Here is a 13,931-nt window from a genome sequence, read left to right on the forward strand (position 1 = left end):
CTTGTCTCTCAAAATCAATAACAAAAAAACTAGGGTGCTTCTCAAATAATTTGCCAGCTGCTGAACACCCACTGTCAGGTGATTTAAGTGTTTACATTTCATTCAGTCTCAGGTTAAGATTGACTCAACTCAGTGGAGCTCAGGATAACCTTTCACCGTTCTGCTCCTAATACTTACAGTGTTAGTAAGTAATAGGGAGTAACAGGGAGAAATCTACACTTAAAGATCTTTGGAGAATAACTAGACACATTATAATAATTAGTATGCCTTTGGTATTTTTATGTTCAAAACCTCAAAGCTTAATTGCTACAGGTCAAAAGCATGATGAAGTATTCAGTAGGTCACACCTGCATTTTTTAATTTTTTAATGTTTGTAACCAACTCTTTGATACATAGCACAAGGGAGGAGTTTGTGCACTGATAGGGCAGAGAAGTAATTCATGGATGTGCACTGAGCTGAGGTCCGTGGAAGCCCTGCAGCTTTGGGAGCAGTCCCAGTTTGGGAGAAACAAACAGAAAGAACAAGTCAGAGAAGAAGCTGAGGGGCTGCCTGGGTCTCCTGGATAGGATTGCAAGAGGGCAAGAACAACTGAAAAATTACAAGCACTTTCTCTATTTTTTACATCCTACTTCACCAGTAAAAATCCATTCAGTATTATGGAACTACAGGGTTTGTCTTGATTGATAGGAACAACAGAAACATTTCTTCTTTCACAGCTAAGTTGACTACTGTGTTTAAAAAGTCACCCCACCTTTGAAAGTCCACAAGATATTTTTGTCAAGAATTTTCAGAAGTTGGACTTGAGCTGATATTGAACCATTAACTCTGTAAAAACATCACAGTCTAGTCTTAAATATTAGGTCAAGTAGCAAGACATATAAAAAAAATTTAAGTTTTAGCTATACAATCATTAAACACAAGTTTGACAGTTACATGAGTTTAAAGGTTTAACCTCACGAGAAGTTTGTCTTCTTTCATACAACAGTGGCTGCCCCCATTAGATTCTTGTAAGATTTCCTTTTAACTTGAACCTTCAAAACCTCTGTTAAAATTTGGGCCCAGTGACAGAGGCCATAATTTATGATCTACAAACTCATTTAACCAAACTTTCAGTAACTGCAGCTAAAGATTTACCTCTGACAGTTTTCAGTGATACATGCAGAAACCTTGTGAAGCAAGTAACAAGTTTTTCTGAATTTGAAATAAAGCAAACCACAGCAAAAGAATTTACAGATGCAAATAAAAACCAAAACCCAAGATATTTTTCTTACAGATTTTATGTACCTTTCACAAAGATACCTTCATGTATCTTTCAGTTTTACATGTGAACTATTCTCTGCAATAAAGTTTTAAACATTTGAGATTGTTCTTTGCATTTGCATTCTGATTAAAAAATTATAAAATTTTTGGTTAAAATTACCACAGTACGTCAGTCTGGATGCATGGCCTGTCGCTGTGTACTACCTACAAATGAACTTTGCTTGATTAAATCTCATTATTCTCAAACTTGCCCTCTATGATAGCATCACCACTGAGAAGAATGCCCTACAGACACACCAATGACAGCTGAACAATGGCCTCCCTGTTACCCACTGGATCACAGTTCCATTAAGAAACCATCTTTATGTTTGTCAAGTTCATGAGCTCCACCTAAACAACGTTAAGTATGAAGTGATCTGTTTTCAGTCACAGAACTGTTGTATTGTGTTAGGGCAAAACCAAACCAAAGAAGGTAAACTAACATGACTGCTACTGAAGTATGCAGCTGTTCAGCAAACAAAAGCACAACTGCCATCTCTTAAAAAAAAATCAGTTAAGTAACAAATGAGCAACTTGGAATATGACATTCAGAAAATCCAGTTTGTGGCACATTTTCCCACGGATTAGCTGAACTGTAACCTACTCGGCCAACAGTTTCTTCAGGCAGGGATTTTAACTTTCATGAACACATTGCTCTAATAAAGTACTTGGCATTAGTTATGGCTTTTGAATTAAAATGCATTAATGACATTAAATTTTAAAATCACTAACCCATTATTTTTGACCAGGGCTTTTTTTTTTTTTTTTTTGTCTGTACAGTATTTGCAAGAATTAGCAACTAAGTGCATATTTCACCGGCAAAAGAATGAAAGCTGTACTCATAAAACTTACTTTTGCAGGTCCCTGCAGAGAATGGCAGTATTTTATACACTGACTGCATATCAAATGAAAGCCAAAACCAAATTTGCTGTTCTGATAAAGGCTTATCTATCACATATAACATAACAGTAAAATTTATGATCAAGGCCAACTTAACACACAATCTGCTATCTACATTTTCTTCTGTATTCAGAAATAACAAGGTTTACAGCACTGCAGAACAGTTCTATAAATTGTCTAGCCCAAGCACTAACTTTAGTACCTATTTGTGAAAGTATTTTCCTACAAAAATTTCCAGGTAATAACCAAATAGCAGAGCCTACTCAGCTGAGGATGCTGATCTGCCGTTTATTCAGGTATGTAAGTCCTGTGGTTGCCCTATTTTACCTTACAAAAAATTCCCCCTTTGTCTGCTTTGTTCAAGGTAGCATTCAGAAAGCTCAAACAGTACAAATCATAGGCATTTTAGTTTTTAGAATAAAATTATTACTTCAGATATACCTACTGGCCCCTACAACCTTGCTACTAAAAGAAATAATCACCTGTTGACAGTACGGGAGCCCAACAGCAGACTTCAAACCAGCTTTCATCTTGTTATATCTTGTTTCATCTCATTCACCTTGTACTTATGAAACAGTGTAGAGGTATGACACTTAAGATGTTTAATAGAAACAACCAATTTGATATCCGATTCCAATGCTAGTATCATTCTACTATTAATAAAGTAGTGAAGTAGCTCAGTTTTAGTTATGCGTTTTAATTGAGTACAATTTACACACTTTATACACCTCTAAGTAGTGCGTCAAATTCGCTCAACAATAAGAATGCAGCTCACTAAAACAGATGTCTGATCCTCCAGCTTTCCCAGTTCTTAGTTTCTTTATTACTCTACATTAACTTGTAGATAAATTAAGCATAAGTGTCTAAAATTCCAGCTGTGTTGCAAAATGCTGTTGTAAGGCTAACTAAATTTTTAAGTCCAAGTAGTTTCATAATCTATGTGCAGTTATTTATGAAGGCAGCAGGAATGCTATTCTGACAACCTAATTAAACTTCCAATAATGTCAGCAGGAATCTGATTGCAAAATAGCTCATTTTATAAACATCACTGCTTTTATGACTGACAAAAATATGCATGATCAGGTGCCAACTCCTTCACAAATACATATTTTACAACTTGTGTCATAAACTGCTTGCAAGTACAAAATTCTATGATTTTAAAGGTCTATGCTCAATCCATAAAAAATGGCACAGTGCATGCAAAGATGTCATGGATTTTGTTCTTCTGCCAGTTTCGCATCCATGTAACCTCACCAGTTTCAGAGAAGTTACTCCCCGTATATACGTAAATTTACATCTAAATCAAGCCATTGCCTGTATACAGTATTTGACCTGGGATTACACAAATGTTTAATACACAAGTGAAATACAGGACAGAGAAAAGATAACTGGACCTTGCCTATTTGAAGACCATTATATAGCCTGTATGCCACACTGTACATGAAGCACACATTTCTTGAGCATTTGCTTTGCAAGTTTGCTGCCTACTGTAGAAGTCTCTTTAAAACTGCATGGGCCATGAAGTACTGATTAAGTCTGGGGAAAAAAACCAAAACCCAAAATATTTCTAATAGGAAATGCTTGAGACTTAAAAAACCCATACATGATATCCCACTATTTAAAGCAGTAATGAACCCTAAATTGAACCACTTCCTCATAGTAGTGATTGCTGTGCTGAAAGCCGTTACAGCTTTTCTAATTATAGTACAGGTTAAAACAAAGTATTGAATGTTCTAGTTCGCTCATGTATGACATGGATACATTTATAATGAGCTTAAGGATTGGAGAAAAACAGTCCTTTAGTGCTGACCAACTGCCCACACAAATAGGAGACCTTCTAGTACTTCTGTACTGCCTGCTCTTCTCAGTCCATTTGAAAATCCAGTATCAACTTCTTCTGATCTTGGAGTCACTGGAGTTTTTTGTTTGGTGGTTTGGGTTTTTTTTACATTTCCATTAAGACTACTTAGAAATAGCAGTCTCGATATAGCAGGGATGGAAACATATAATTAAAAGGCAGACCTCACAGTCCTCAGATTACAGACGTAGTTTTAAAAACCTCTTAAGGAGATGTGCCTTCTGATGTTATTAAAAATGAAGGTAACATCAAATAAAAAGCAGAACTAAAGAAGAATAGGATAGAACATTTTACTTTTGTCAAACCTTAAATGTAAAGTATATTAAAAAACCATGGTTTGGAACTTCAAGAACAGGAATATAAACATGTATTTTGTATCGCAGAAAAATTCATGCGGGTGTTACAGTACTTGATCTTTCTCTACATCCACTGGTATGCCACATCAACTTAACATTAGTTAATAGATACAGAGATACCATAAATTCATACAAATACCAGGGTCTTCTGGCCTTATACTGCAGATCAAGCAAATTGTTCTTTGGTTACTGGAGTAGGCTCATTTTCCATTCCAGTGCAGGACCATTACAAGGCCATGTTAGCCACTCATCTCAGCAAATTACAACTCCTGTAAACATAGCCTGGTCCACTTTTGTCACAAGAAAACAGGATTAGAGGTGGTATTAGAGGTATAAATGCAAAGAAGTTAAAATTATTCATTCCTTGTGGTGGCTGTTTCAGGAGAAAAAAAATAAAAATCCCAAACTCTCTCCTTCTCTATTCACTGTTTAATCTAGGTAACATTTAGACTCATATGTAAAGGCATTTTGATAGATGGGAGTCTACACATGCACACTTTCAGTTTAAATAAAGAGACCTGTATGGAGAATGGCAATTTAAAGTTAACATGACTTGAAGGTATTCCTATAATAAAGTTTAAAGATTTAGTAACCTGGGACATTACAAATCCAAAAAAGTGTTTCTAGATTTTTCATCTTCCCTTTTTCAACAAAGACTGACAGAATATACATATACAGGTTGACATTTTGATTTTTCCAAAACAATTTTCACTTTGCTCAGTTCTCAAGTCCTATTGACTAAAATGTAATATAATTCACAACAAAATATTTTCAGTAAGTGAAACAATAAGCAAAGAAAACCAAAACTAAGCTCGGAAGCTAAGTGGTTTAGAAAGCCTGGTAACATCGATGTGTGCGTAAGTGTGTCTGATTTGTTTTATACATTATATATATAGACACACACACACATATATATACACACACGTGCGCACACGCGCACACGCACACACACATATTTTTTACCTGCAGTGAAGATCAATCTATTTTCTAATAAGGAACAAAACACATTATTTAAAAATGTGGCTAATTTAACAAAACAGAGAAGAAACTGCTGCTATCAAAATATACAATTTGGATTGCAGACTAGAGGCTAACAACATTAAAAAAATAGTTTTAAGCAAAACCTTTTGCTTCTGAAGAACAACAGGTATCAACCTGCCATAGCATGAAGCATCCAAACAAGATTTTATAAAAAGTTTAAACTGTGACCCTTCCTCGTTTGTAAAGTTCTTGACATATCATATAGTGCGAGCTCTGGTCTCCAAACTGGAGCCCCTTTCATTTTTCTCAATCCATACTTCAGGAAATAAATGGCAGCTGAAGGATTCAGAATCTCAAGTGAGATTTGTGCTTTACCATATACCTGAAAAAAAAAAAAAAAAAAAAAAACAACAGAAGACAACATTACTACTCTTTGGTATTTATAGAAATTTTACTCCCAGGAACAAAATGCACAGACTTTGTTAAAACAAAACTCTTAGAGAATTGGCAAGTGGCCAAAGAGATACAATGTGCAATTTATATGCCATATAGGTCTATATTATACACCGTATTTGGCCCACTAAAAGACAGTCAGCCAAAATGTTTGCTTCGAAGAAAATTTGTTTACCAAGGCATAGAATCATAGAATGATTTTGGCCTGAAAGGACCTCAAGATCATCTAGCTCCAACCCTCCTGCCATGGTCAGGGACACCTCACACTAGACCATGTCGCCCACGGGTCTGTCCAGCCTGGCCTTGAACACTGCATCACGTGACTTCTAGTATTGGAAGACTGTTGTTAAAGGTAACTAGATCATTCTGGGAGTTCAAGAGATATAATTGAGCTGAGACTTAAATAAGAAGCCACAGAAAAGTTTGATGCTTGGAATTATTTTGACAATTCCCATAGAATTTTCCTTTTTGAAGTTCACTCAATCATTCTAGCAGTTTGCTGTGCAATTAGCATGAAAAGATTACACATTCATGAAATGCAGGGGCTTCTCCTTTCCCTCAATATTTCTTCAACTGCTTCATAAGAAAGTTTCTTCTCTATAATGTGAAAAGGGTATTGCAATAAGCTTCCTATTGTCAGAGGGTTCTGAACCACAGAGAAGCAGAGTCAGAAACAATGCTGCTCTTCACAGACGTGCTGGTGCCACTCCATCCCTTGCTTCTCACGAAAGGCAGGGCTAAGTACTTGGATGACCCCTAACATACACACCTAAAACTCACTATGTGGCGTATCTTTTTACATTCCTTTCACTTGTGCCCAGTGGTACTCGTGTGGACTCAAGGGCATTAGGATAAGATAATGCTTTGTGGCTTCACATCTTAAGGTAGTTTTTTTTCCCCCTTTCCTAGACTGTCATCTAGTAAGATGGAGAAATGAAGGAGAGCTTTTAAGCAGTCCAAGGGGAGGGGCTGGGAGAGCTCTACACCAACTAGCTTCTTCTCCAGTCCTTTCCTTCTGTTTAAAGGGACATGGGGAATCATGGTACTAATTACTGATAAAAGGTAACTACCTTTCCTTTAAATCCATGCGTATTACACTTTGGAGATTATTATTTACTGTCTGTAATATAGTGGTATACATTTAACTGTATCATCAGGTAAAACCTAAACAAGCAGTATTTTCAAGCTAAAACGTTGTTCAGTGTTTAAGTTGTACACAATTCCTTGTTGCCATAACTCTTCATTCTCACCAAATGTAAAAGCATAAAGGATTTTGAATAGGAAACATACCTGTCCAAAGTTTCCCAGAAGCGTAGAAATACTGGCCTGTCCAAGTGTCTTTTGTGGTAGCTCAGTTCTAACACTGTTACATCCCATTTCTGTACATTTGGATCCAGACGTACTTCATCATATTTGAGATGAAAAGCTTTAACTATAGGAAACAGGAAAACATTCAGTACGCAAACATGATGACTTCGCAGTGTTTCATTATTAATCAAAAAGAATTCCCACCCCACTGCTCTTTTTTCGGAATAGAGCCTGAGAAGAAAATTAATGAGCCTGCCATCTCCCAAGAAAGTTGACTAGTTAATAAAGAGAACTGAGCTAAATATACTGGTCGGTGGCCAGTATCAGGCTCTCCTGGTATTACAGGTTTAAGTCAAAGGGCAGCCCCTATTTTTAGATGCGTAGATTCCAGGAGAACAGCAAAAACTCATTGCCAATTCAAGCACATTTTCCCTGGGAAACAAAGATAATTTTGAGACCACTGAGAAGGAAGCCTGGCTACTTCCTGAAAGTCTGTGTAGAAGACTGATAGCAGAATGCCAGTGTAAGCCCTAAATGCTACACAAAACATAGTGAGAAATTTTAATAGCTGCCAGTTTTCCCTTATTATTACTCAGGTTAAAAATGGTAAAATATTAACAGTTATTTTGCTCTTGGGAAGTAGTCACATGTGAATTATGTAAAGCCTAAGCATTAACACAGTGAGTATTAAAATCTTCTTGCAATTCTTCTTGATTTCCGTAGCCAAATTATAGTTTTGACATAATCCAGTGCAAAGTATTTAAGTTTTGTACAGTTCCTATCTGGTAACCAGTTTGATGCATTTTCTATTTTGGTTGTTATTGGAGAAGTAAAGCAGAAGCATGTAACCAGGCTAGTGGAAACTAGTTATTTTTAATGCCACGGTCAGACATTTTTCTGGTACTACACTCTCTTTTTAGTTCCACAAAATTCACCTTCAATTTTAGCCAAATGGCTAAAATAAAGAATAGTAATTAAACAAACAAAAACCCCAAAATCCCACAAAAACCTTAGTTCCTTTTTCCAGATACAGATGGATATGCAGTGATATACCCACGAGCTTTCTAGAAGACTGGTATCTGAAATTAGCTTTTTTCCCCCCCTCTCAATTAACTGAAGAAGTGATCACCTGTCTTGTACCATTGCCACATAAGTTTCCAAGCTTTGTGAACAAAAACTATGCATACATATACATTACCTTTGCTATAGACGTTGCATGTTTTAAAATAACTCCAGGGAAAGTAAATAAAGATATACTGGGGCAATGCATTTACGGAAAACTTAATCGACACCTGACAGCCTCTGCATTAAGGTTAAATGATACTGAGCAGAAAACAATCCAATTCTGCATCTGAAACAAATCAGTATTAAAGTGCGCTAATGTTCTCTAGGAGCGAGACCTTTAAAATGGTATCCAAAATTAAATATTTGTTCATTAAAGTGACATCACTTAAAATTTTATCTCAAACGCTGACTTGTAAATGCAAAAATTAGCTTGTTTGCAACGTGAACATTAAACACTCAGACCACGTATAAAGAAAACTAAGGAGAACAATTTTAGAGACTCAACTAACAAAATGCTACGTGGCATATCAACTGAACAAATAAAACCACTTTGACAGGCCCTGGTCCAATACAAATTGAGGAATTCCTTACAGTAAGCTACCTGCTTGTTTTCCAAAACGACAGCGATAAGCTTTGAATATTTGTTAATCGCTATAGACCCAGTGACTTGCATGAAGAAATGCAAACTGCAGATGAAACAACAAATTGTTGCAGATCTCAGGAACCCCCATTTATGAAGACTACTAAAGACTATAAATATGGGCAAAGTGATAGCTTCAAGAAAAGGTAAGCATACACAACCAGACTGACATTGCCTGTGCTCTCTCTGTTTACACTGTTTTACTGTGAGGAGTGAGCAAAGTCATTAGGAAAATTCCCAGAGATACTCTTATGAGGAAAATACTTTACAAATACTTCACTGTGAAACAAAAGAATGCATTTCTTAAATTTAAGGTCCATTTCAATGTATTTTTATGAGCTTAATAAGAACAAGATACCCTTCTTTACTTGAAAATATGTAAGAATTTGCACACCTTCAGACTGAACTACTCAGGCTATGATTTTCATCTTATGGCATAGTGAAGACTTAAAAAAATGTCAAAGCATGTCATAACAATTCCTGTGGCCCTCTATACATTTATATATACATAAAGTTAAAATTAATAGGTACTAGCATGCAAATAACTACCTAGGCCTGAAAAAGTTTACAGCATTTTTGTTGGCTTTGCTTTTCACAATTACCGTTTTCTCTCTCTCTTCATTTTGAAGTGTTATTTTCTTCTTTCATTAATATCTTCTGTTAAACTGTCTCTCATGGTATATTTTTACTTAACATTCACTTTCAGGCTCTTTCACACGCTCCCTGTTCATTCTCAATCCCCCCTTAAGCAATTCATTCTGTTTTCTTATTCACAGATACATCCTTAGCTTTCTGCCCAACCATTTTTTTTTTTTTCTCCTTACCAAACTACCATTCTCTTTCCAGCTTCTACTTCACGTACCAAAGAGGTGCACAACATAAAACCTGATGAAACTTGTTTCCTTATCACTGACTAGAAGATGAGAGACTGAAATAAGGCAGTTTTCGGGTTTGGGGTTGTTTTTTTATTTTCGGTGTATGCATTAGTTTGCTTGGGTTTTGTTGGTTTTTTGGGGTTTTTGCCCCCTTTTTTTTGCCTTTTTTCTTCCCCCCCCCCCCCCAATAATCTGTAGCTCAGGAAACTGTAGACACTATAAAAAGGTCTATTTTTTTAAGGCAGCTTCACAATGAAGCCACAGAACAGAAGCTGACAGTTTCTTTAGATATTACTGCACACCTTGCAGTCAGAAGAGTGAACTGAGTGCGGAAAGTGCAGTGTGTCTCAAAGCGTATTGTGCATAATTGTGATAACTCAAAAAAGCCTGTTCAGATCTACAGAGTGGTAACATCTAGCTCCAATTTAAAAGTATTTTTATCTTATTAAACTCTCACATTTTTGTCAGACACCAGATCATATTTGTAAAGCCTTCTGAGTGAAATACTAGGTGATTAATCTTCTGTTCAAAGTTGTAATGAAATCTGAGAACAGTCCGTAAACCCGTTACCTAGGAAGTGTTAAACATTGTCTTGTCACTGTTTTATAAAATCTTAGAAAGTATATTTATACATTAGCTATTTCTGAACCTCTTGTAGAGATGACAGCTTTGACAAGATTTCTGTGAGCTTCCACAGGTCAGAACAATAGAACTGCAGAGGGCACATTTGCCATTGGTGCAGAGACCTAAGCCCCTATCTTCTCACCCACGTGAGACCAGCAGCACTTTGACAATACTTTGCCATAACACATAAACACCCCACAAAAAAACCCAACACCCAAGAGAGTAACAAACCCCAAAACACTTAAAATCAAAACAAAAATCCCTCTTACTTTTTGCAAAGATATCAACAGGTGATCCGTCAGGCAAGAGCCAAGGCCAGCCTTTGAACTGCCAAGCAGGACCCTGTACAAACACTGCCACCACACGATCCCTATGAACACAGAAAGAGATGGACATGTTGATGGCCTTCAACATTTAAATTACATGCTTTCTTAAACAGACAATATACCATAGCTTAATTTATTTTAGTAACAGCACATTTATAACCACCATACCTCCAGCACAGCTGTTAAGAAAGGAAAGATTAATGTGATTTTTCTAGACTTACAGCTCCATCCCCCTGCAGAATGCAGCTCGGTCTCTCATGCTGCGTTTATAAGAGGTCAAACTGTGTTTATTTTTGGTCATTACTACTTTGCTCTTAAAAAGTGCTCCAACATTTTCGAGGTAATCTTCTATGAACAATAGTGTAAACTGAGCTGTATCAATTTTAAAGCCTTTATTCTGAATACTGTGAACTACTTCTCCAAAAATTTATTAGAAGAGACAGCTGCTAAATTTCTGCAAAGGGCATCATTTATTGTAAGGGTATGTAACCATTACCTGCTGTATAAGAAAATAAATTTGTGATGAAGATGAAGCTTTTATATTAATAAAATTAAAAAACCCCCCCACCTTTGAGAACAAATGATCTCCCACATATAGAATCACAGAATAGTCAGGGTTGGAAAGGACCTTAAGACCATCTAGTTCCAACCTCCCCGCCGTGGGCAGGGACACCTCGCACTATGGTCCCTACGTACTACAGTAAATGGTTACCTCCCTAACCCCCAAATTTAATTCTTCATAAAATCTACCAAACCTCAAATGGAAAAGAATGATGAAGGTGTAGTTTGGGGTTTTTTTTGTTTGTTTTGAGGATTGTTTTTAAGACAGACTAAAGCTTTGCATTTTTAAAATGACGCTGCAGGTTTTGTAATGGCCAACAGAAAAAAAACCAATCCCAAAAAACCGCCAACCCCCAAAAGAACAGCAGCAACATGTTAATTTCTAGATATTTATACCTAATTCTCCCTTGGATAAAATCAAGCTAAAAACCCACACTACTTCATTTCTTTGGCCAGAAGCACTTTAGGAACCATTTTAGATGATTCTTAAACTGTTTAATGATCAAACCTTTAAGTGCTGTCTGCCCTTTAGAATTTCAAAACCATGGATTTCTGATTAGTTCAAGTTCTCAATGCAGACAACAACTAATTTGGAACAGGACCTTTTCAAAGTATTCCTTGCCATTAAAATCGAATTTGGAAGTTGCAAACCCACCAAAAATGTCATTGGGCATGTCCAAAATCTTCACACTTCGAAGGAAGAAGAAAAATGTTACCTAATTCATTACATCAAATAACAAAAGATTTTTCTCCAGAATTTTCCCGCTCAAAGGGAAATATGTTTTCATAGATCGAAGAATGGGCTACAGACAAAATAATCTGCTTCCAGCTTTTTTCTTGACAAAGCTATGTATGATTCCCTTTCTCCAACTGTGGTGCTCCCTTCAGAGAAAGCTTCCATTATTGAATCCAATTCAATGAATCTGATTCAATACTGAAATCAAAGTTCAGCCTTTACTGTCTGATGCATTTTCTTTCTTAAACTATTAAAAAAGTTAGAATGTCTGATTCTGAAGGCATGCAAGCATATCTTCCCAATAGACTCTTATGCAGAAAGCAGACAAGAAAGGAGGATTTCTCCTCTCAGATCACATTTCAGTGACTTGCATACTACAGTATCACAAACTAGAAGTTAATATAAATATTCCTATTTGAATTTCTGGAACATTTCAGGCAAACCTAATAAAATAAGTTGTGCTAGTCATATTGTTAAAATACCAAGTGTTGCAATTTTGTAAGACCTTTTAAATAAATTTAGTTTTGTATTATTTTAACCTGAACAAAAGACTCATATACAGCTAAGTCACGTGCATTCCTATAGCCGTATCTTTACTTTTTAGTGAATTTAGTAGCATTTTATTGGTCCCCTCAAAATTCTGCATTCTCCTGGTTAAGAAACTTTGTAAAGGGGAAATTTATTTTACCAGTCTTGTGGCATAAGTTTCAGAGGTTGGTCTACTACTCGATAAGGTACAGTAACGCTGACTGTAGTTCCCCCAGGCTGTATCTGGTCCTTCCTTCTCTGTATTAGAGTTTCATTCTCTCGCTGACAGCCTTGTTTTTTCTTTTCATCTGATGGTACAAACCTTGGAGAATAAAGAAACAGTCAGTACACAAAAGCAATTTATTTGATGTAATCAGCAGGAAAAGCAACACCTTTATCAGAACTTTGCATTATTGGCAACAGTCACTGAAGCCATCTCATTTTCATTATGCCAAGCCTCCATCACTACTCATTCAGAACAACAACAACAAAAAAAATATTTCATATGCCAAGATTATAGAATCAGTCATACTAAAAGGTTTTCTGCTCCTTAAAACTACAGCTGACCTGTTCCTATACATTTGTGGCACTCCTTGCTGACCTTACCCAATACATCTGTAGATAACCAACCAGATCACAACCTGCTAAATGGCCATAACTCATTCTTTTTAGTGATCAAGGGTAACATGGGAAAGCTTTGGCAGTAAGAAACAATTCATTCCTGGAGCAAATTTTGGAGTTCTTGCTCTTGGAACCACCAGAATTATGTTTTCTCAAGAAAGCTAGGGGTTTTGGACAAACAGGACTTTCAGTGAGGTTCTATTTTTTTGGATGAGGGTGATTTTACATTATCAATCACTCATTTGGTTACCAAGATGTATGATACTACAATGCTGGATTTATTATTTTTTCTAAATAGCTTCTCTGGTAGTTAAGTGCTCAGAAAAGAAGGATAACATGATCCTCATGTCTTATGTAATCTCCATATGACAAAAAGAAATGCTTAAAATGCAACCCCCCCAAAATGAATTACGGATCTTTTATCATTCAGCCCCCAACTTAAAAAAACCAAATGCAATTCCATTTCAAGCGTCATTTCTTCATGGGAATAATAAAATACACAGAACAGTTCTCAAAATTGGCATCATAAATGTGAGAGTAGTGTAAAACTTAGTGCTGATGAATCTCTGTGGATTTTATCAAAAGGAAAGATAACAAAAACATGCATTTTATAGAACTAAAACTATGTCACAGAAAGACAGAAAGTTGAAGTGATGTGACCGGTGTCACCTTCCAGGCTCACCAAAGAGCCGAACTCAGACCCATGTTCTCTTAATACTCTATTCAGAACTACCCAGCTGCACTACTAACACTGTTTGCTGCTGGCATTTAATTTCCAAAACTTCTGATAAAAAGAAAC

General features: G+C 36.3%; 1 protein-coding gene across 2 annotated transcripts in view; it reads right to left on the bottom strand.

Annotated features, from left to right (window-relative positions):
* Nucleotides 1–1,262: 1,262 nt before the first annotated feature.
* CDC73 (cell division cycle 73) overlaps nt 1,263–13,931 on the bottom strand; it is a 111,964-nt gene continuing 99,295 nt past the window's right edge. For both annotated transcript variants that reach the window (XM_030495376.1, XM_030495377.1), the window contains 4 exons: nt 12,672–12,833; nt 10,630–10,730; nt 7,139–7,280; nt 1,263–5,777 (listed from right to left, as the gene is read on the bottom strand). In XM_030495376.1, coding sequence (XP_030351236.1) covers nt 5,741–5,777; nt 7,139–7,280; nt 10,630–10,730; nt 12,672–12,833 — 442 coding nt within the window. In that variant the 3' untranslated portion in view covers nt 1,263–5,740. The remainder of the gene's footprint in view (nt 5,778–7,138; nt 7,281–10,629; nt 10,731–12,671; nt 12,834–13,931) is intronic.

This window comes from Strigops habroptila, chromosome 8, assembly GCF_004027225.2.
Source record: "Strigops habroptila isolate Jane chromosome 8, bStrHab1.2.pri, whole genome shotgun sequence".
Taxonomy (NCBI): Eukaryota; Metazoa; Chordata; class Aves; order Psittaciformes; family Psittacidae; genus Strigops; species Strigops habroptila.